The sequence below is a fragment of the Wasmannia auropunctata genome, unplaced genomic scaffold, assembly GCF_000956235.1.
Source record: "Wasmannia auropunctata unplaced genomic scaffold, wasmannia.A_1.0 LD336092.1, whole genome shotgun sequence".
Lineage (NCBI taxonomy): Eukaryota > Metazoa > Arthropoda > Insecta > Hymenoptera > Formicidae > Wasmannia > Wasmannia auropunctata.
In genome coordinates this window covers 883,484-889,939 of record NW_012026798.1, presented here as the reverse complement: position 1 = coordinate 889,939, position 6,456 = coordinate 883,484, and the positions used below count along the sequence as shown (strand labels likewise).

General features: G+C 27.3%; 1 protein-coding gene across 1 annotated transcript in view; it reads right to left on the bottom strand.

The window, feature by feature from the left end:
- The window catches only part of LOC105447789 (transmembrane GTPase Marf-like), a 32,022-nt gene that overhangs the window by 12,525 nt on the left and 13,041 nt on the right, over nucleotides 1–6,456 (bottom strand). Inside the window, exon 2 of the mRNA XM_011685995.1 lies at nucleotides 274–294. Within this exon, the coding sequence (XP_011684297.1) occupies nucleotides 274–294 (21 nt within the window). The remainder of the gene's footprint in view (nucleotides 1–273; nucleotides 295–6,456) is intronic.

Sequence of the window (6,456 nt, the reverse complement as noted above, 5' to 3'; positions counted from 1 at the left end):
CGTGTGCTCTTCCGATCTTTTAACAATGTTTCTGAAGCATTGCATTGCAATATGCAATGTTGCAACTTTGCTGCAATATTGCTGCAAACTTCTGTGCTGTATGGGACGCGTCTGTAATGCTAGTATATTAAAATACAGATATATCAAAATAACATTGTAAATCCTATTTCTACCCTAAAATTGGACATAAATTATAAATCGTTTAAAAGACATTGAATATTATATAAGTGTTATTTGCATAAATAGCAATTTCCATGGTGTAAATAAACTTACCTCCTTTTGTTCTTTGGCCAGCTAAAGAATAAAGAATACTACTAAATTCGTTTAGATTATGTTATAGACGTTTATATTATAGACATTTAATTTTTGATATAAATATCTTTACTTTATAAGTAGATTGAAGAAAATATATATGTATAAACATAAATAAAATAAGCATATTATGCTCCGAGATGATAAATAAAATAGTAAGTAAATGCTCTATAGAGCCAGCGCAGTTCTTATAGCTAACAATGTTCGTTTATTATAAATTATGAAAAAGAAAAAGAAGAAAAAACGTATGTTTCAACTCTGGTTTGAATTCTCTTCAGTGCAAATAAATTAGCCTACTAAACATCAGATGGGTTATACCAAACGACTTTCTATAATAAAATAAAAAATATTATATATTATTGCACAATGAAGGACAAGAGTGCCTTCTCTTAATTTTCATTTCTATGCTCCTAATTACATAACGTCTAAGCTCCTTTGAAATAACAATAAATCCATCTGACTACATCATGATGTCCTTGATTTATTGAAATCGAGAAAAAAAAAGTTTATTGACGTATTAAAGTAATTTGTCTATTTCTGATCAAATACAAGAATTTTTTCATTAAGAGAAGGATTTTGTTTTTACCCAACAAATAAAAAGCTCATTACTATTAAATATATCAAACTGAAAATATTATAGAGACTACCTATGTCGGGCTCTATAAAAATGATTCTAGAAATAGATTTATAGCTTTACTTAACTTAAATAAAAAACATTAATTCCTTTAAATCCGGCATTAGACATTAGAATATTATCAGCTCTATTAAACACGAAACAATTTATTTAAAAAAAAAACAATCCAAATATTTTTTATTCACCTATGCGAATAAGGGCAATGCTGGCCGTTCCGATATACACTGTCAGTACTGAAAATCTATAGTTCGTGTTACGTATACCATAGATTTTCAGTACTGGCAGTGTATATCGGAACACGGTCGATGTCGTCGTTCTTGATTAATAAGATGAAATTAGTTTTGTCAGATACTAATGCATACACTTTACTAAAACGCAACCCGGCAAATAAGATTCTTAAAGATCTAAAAAAAACTTGTTAAAGCATTGGAAATAGAAAGCTAGAATTTCTACTTAATTTTAAATACTCCAAAAGCAATATTGCCACAAGCGTATAGATTGCCTAACATTCATAAAACCAGGATATCTTCTCAGAATAATATCTACTGTTGGTAGTTCTCTGCATAATTTAGCAATTTTTCTACATAAAGTTATACAAAAAAGATTTACCAACCTCATAGCTATTAATTTCGATTTCACGAAAAAAAACTCTTACATCGGATTTTAGTCTGATTTCGCTTTTCGATAGATCTTGTCATCGCAAACTTAAAGAGCAGACAAAATTTGATAAAAGAAAATATAAATATTTCAAAATTATAATTCTTTAGCGCTATCAGTCTTATCCTTAATTCCATGTTTTCACGTTTAAATTAAAAATATTATAAACAAACATGGTGCTCCTATGAGCTCTCCTCTCTTTCCAATTATAGCAACAAGTTTATAAAGAACCGTGAACGCGAGGTGTAAATCTCTCGATCGACTTTATAAATTGCTTGCATTTTATCAGAATAGTTTTTATTATCCGTCTCTTTTATTAATATAATGTCAAAAAAATTTAGAATCTCACCATCAATTTTTATTATAAATTGGAATCTTGGATAGAAAAAATTATAAATATTTAGTAAGTTCTTGAGATAGATTAGAGCAACATTAACATCTTATATAAAAGAAAAGATCTTACATAAAAGGACAAATAGAAGTTTATTAATAACCAAAATCTCTAAAGCTTGTAGTCTTATTTTTTTATTTTTTTTCGCATCTGAAATTTCATAATAAAAATTTCGACAATGTGATAAATGTCATGTTGAATAATGAACATACCCTTAACTTTCTTCTTTTCTATCAAGAACAGACTAAAAATAAAGTTTTATTTAATAAATAACTATAATGAAAACTATTCTGATGCTTTTCTTCTATCAAAGACAGACAGAAAAAATCAAGTGTCATTTATTAAATAACTATAATAAAAACCATTCTGGTAGTCAATAAAAAGATGTTTTTCACCATTTCTTATGTTTCTAACATTGGATAAAAATACAAGCAATTTATAAAATCGATCCCAGGTTTACACCTCGCGTTCATGGGTCTTTATAAACTTATAACAAATACATAAAGATGCAAAAAGATATACTTCCAACTTTTTCATACTCGAATGTTGTTTATAAGATAAATTGATTGTACAATGCATCATACACTGAACAGACTGGTAGAATATTAATAGAATGCTTAAGAACAATGTCGAACAAAAACCACATGAAATAAAATATGTACTACACACTCTTCCGTAATTATGGAACACAGAAGAGAAATTTCATACGATTTCGATTGGTATCACGTAATACTGGATAAAAAAGCTTACTTCAATAAACGCTTAATATCAAAGAGAATATACAACAACCGTACAATCTGACTCTACAAAGTAACACAAAGTTTCTTGATTCATTTTATTCTAAAATTAAATTTTAAAAAATGGTAATGCTTCGTTTACAATTATCTTGATTTGTGCATAAATCTCCACATGAGGAAAGATTTGTTTATATATATTCGATTTTTTTGTCTCGGTCACTTATTCAATCTCTCATTCAATCATTAACATAAAGACTCTTCACTTCTATTTGTCTGATATTCGCTCTTTCCTTTTTTCTATTATCTGTGTAAATTTTACTGGTTTACTTTTTACAAAAACAGATTTCTTATTATCATCTTATTATTTTATACAATTATACTTATTTTATGCTTTACACTTATGTATTACTAAAATTGACACCGTATCTTAATTTGTATTAAAACTGACTTTTTATTATATTTTTATAATTTATACAATTTTATATCACTGACATACACGTATTTTATTCATATTACAACTAACTCTAAAAAGTCAAATACAATTTTGACATTACTAAAACTGACACATTAGTTCCCCTGATTTTTCTACCATGAAAGAGCTAAAAGAATTCACGAAGTTTGTACGCAAAGTTTGAAGTGAATTTAACGAATGAATACCATATTAATCTGTTTGCACTAAAAAGGACCCAAATCAAGATCGAAACATATGCTTTTATCTTTCTTTTTTTTTCTTTTATAATTTTCTTATATAATTTATAATAAACAAACATTGTTACACTACAAAAACTGCACTTCAAAAAGCATTTAATTACTACTTTTGATTTATAAAATAAATTATTTAACAAAACAATATTATATTTTTTATGTTTAATATTGCGTTAATATATTTTATTTAAGTATTGATATTTAATCATTTAACATATTATTTATATTGTTATGTTTATTATTTTCTTAAAAATTTTAATTTTTGCTTATCTCTTAAATTCACATATTTCAATACTTGTTATTTAGCATTCTGAAATAATAATCTAATTTTACTTTAACACAAGTTTTATATATATATACATGCAGGGTGGAAAAAAAGTACACCTTAATAACTTCTGGACGGTTCAAGATAGAAGATTGAAGTTTATTATAGGGATGCAAATGGCATCATAAAATCTATCATATAATACCAAAAAGGCCATTTTAATACCCTCGGAGCGGGGGAAAGGGGGGTGGAAAAATCTTAAATTGCACATGGGGTCGAGTGAGGGTTCGTTTGAAAGGGTCTTTCAAGACGAGAACAACGCGTGGTGTCCGAGGTCTCTACGATTTTTTTTTGCAGAATTATGCTCATTTGAACATAGGTGTTTTTTGACACTAACGAGGTCCACGGCGAGAACGTGAGGAAGATAAGGCTTCGCACATGTTCCTGAGTGGATGGAAATACATGTGAAAGAGCGTATGTGTGTGAGAGGAACATGCGCGAAACCTTAGCTTTCTCACGTCCTTGCCGTGGGCCTTGTTAGTGCCAAAAAACACCAATGTTCAAATGAGCATAACTCTGAAAAAAAATCATACAGATCTCAACGACCTCGCGTTTTTCTCGTCTCGGAAAGCCCTTTCAAATGAGCTCTCAACCCCACATGCCATTTAACATTTTCAACCCCCCACCCCTCCTTGGAAGGTTAAAGTGGATGTTTTTAAGGTTAAATGATAGATTACATTTTGCCATTGTAACCCTATAAATTTCAATTCAATATCTTGAACCGTTCAGAAGTTATTAAGGTGTCCTGGTACTTTTTCCTCACCCTGTATATATATGTTTTTAGCATAATTAATTTTATGTATCCTATTGAAATAGAAAGAAAGATGTATAAAAATAGCCAAAATTGGCCCTGAGCCGAAACCTAAAAAACTAATTCCACAGTGTTTCTTGGTGTATATGAAAGAGAAATATAACATTTATAATGCCGGAAAGTGCTGAAAAAATTGCTGATAAAAGTAAACAGTAAAATATTATACAAAGTATGTATACTATATGTAAATTATATGTTTTAATTTTCTTTATCTCTATACGATCAGTCTTGTAAACTTGTATACTTTAATATTTATACATTATGCTCATTTTCAGATGCATTTTGAATATAGACCGTTACACAACAGCCATTTTTAATAAAGAAATATTAAAATTTTTAAATCATTCTTTGTCTCTAGGAGCAACAACGAGGATAACGATTACTGATCTTATTTTTTATTTTTTTGAGCTCTTGTCTTTTTGTTTTTTTATTTTATGTATTTTTGTGCATTTTTGTTTGTTTATTCATCATGTACTATATGTATAATATACTACAATAAAATAAAATAAAAAGTCAATAAGAAACCTAATCGAGACCACGAAGTTCAAATGAGATAAATTTTTAAAAAGTGCGGTCTAAAGTGGATCTTGTTGCTCAATGATATTATTACGTAAATCATAGAATTTCCAATAATAAACTTCACGCCAAATATTTTGTCGGTCTTGAAACACAGCTCTCTAACTGAATTCGAACCACGTAATAAAATCACAATTAAATTGACAAACAATTTAATAATTTTGATGCTAATGTCGAGCATCTATTAAATCCTATAAGATAACTTATTGCGAAAAATATTATCTCAGGCAAGATTTGTCAATATTATTATTAAGCACCACGATCCGTTTTAGATCGTATTTGGTGTTTCTAAAAATTTATCTTGTTTAAAATTAAAATGTTTGATATAAAGAATAAACAAACAAAAATATATTTAAAAAAAATAATTTAAAAATTTAACTTAAAGAAATTAATGCTTCTATACTGAATAAATCATAAATAATTTAAGGCAAATAATTTATAAAATTTTAATTTTATTAAAAATGGCTATTATGTATGAGTCAATATGCAAAATGCATTTGAAAATGTTCATAAATGTATAAATATTAAAACATATACAAGAGTTTTTTTGGTCGTATAGAAATAAAGAAAACTGAAACATAATGTCATATATACATATACGTATTTTGTATTTTACTGTCATCAAGAATTTTCACAGCATTTTCCAGCATTATAAATGTTATTTTTCTTTCATTTAGATTTCGGCTCGGAGCTCGGAGCGTTTTGGCCATTTTTATATAATTGTACTATTCCACATAGATCTTTCCTTTAATTTATGAGAAGATTATTATAGAGAATAAAAATGTAATGTTTATATACAATTATTAAAAAATAAAAATTTATTAAAAAGTAAAAATTTGTTAAAATAAAATATCTGTTTTTAAATATCCCCATATAAAATAAAATAAAAATACAACATTAAAACTTTAAAAATAATCAAGAAATTAAATTTTAGCAACTTAAAATATATTAAATATCAATATAATAAATTTTACAAAAAGTTTAAAACAATAAAAATTGAATATTGACTTCTATTTTAGAATAAAATAGAAATTAGAGAAATAAAGGCTAACAAACGATCAAAATCAATAATCAAGAGAGCAATGGACAATTTGGATTTTGAGTCGCCATGACTCGCACCGGAAAGAGAAAGGTGTTGTGTGTTTTCCAAATAGAACTAATAAATTAATTATAATTTGAAAATTTATAGTTGCGGCTGAAAAAGGCTTCGTGAAGTCGAAACGTTCCACTTTAGTATATCGAATTAAATTACATAATTGTATTGCAATATTTTTATTTGCTCATTTGTTGGCCTTTATTTCGCTAATT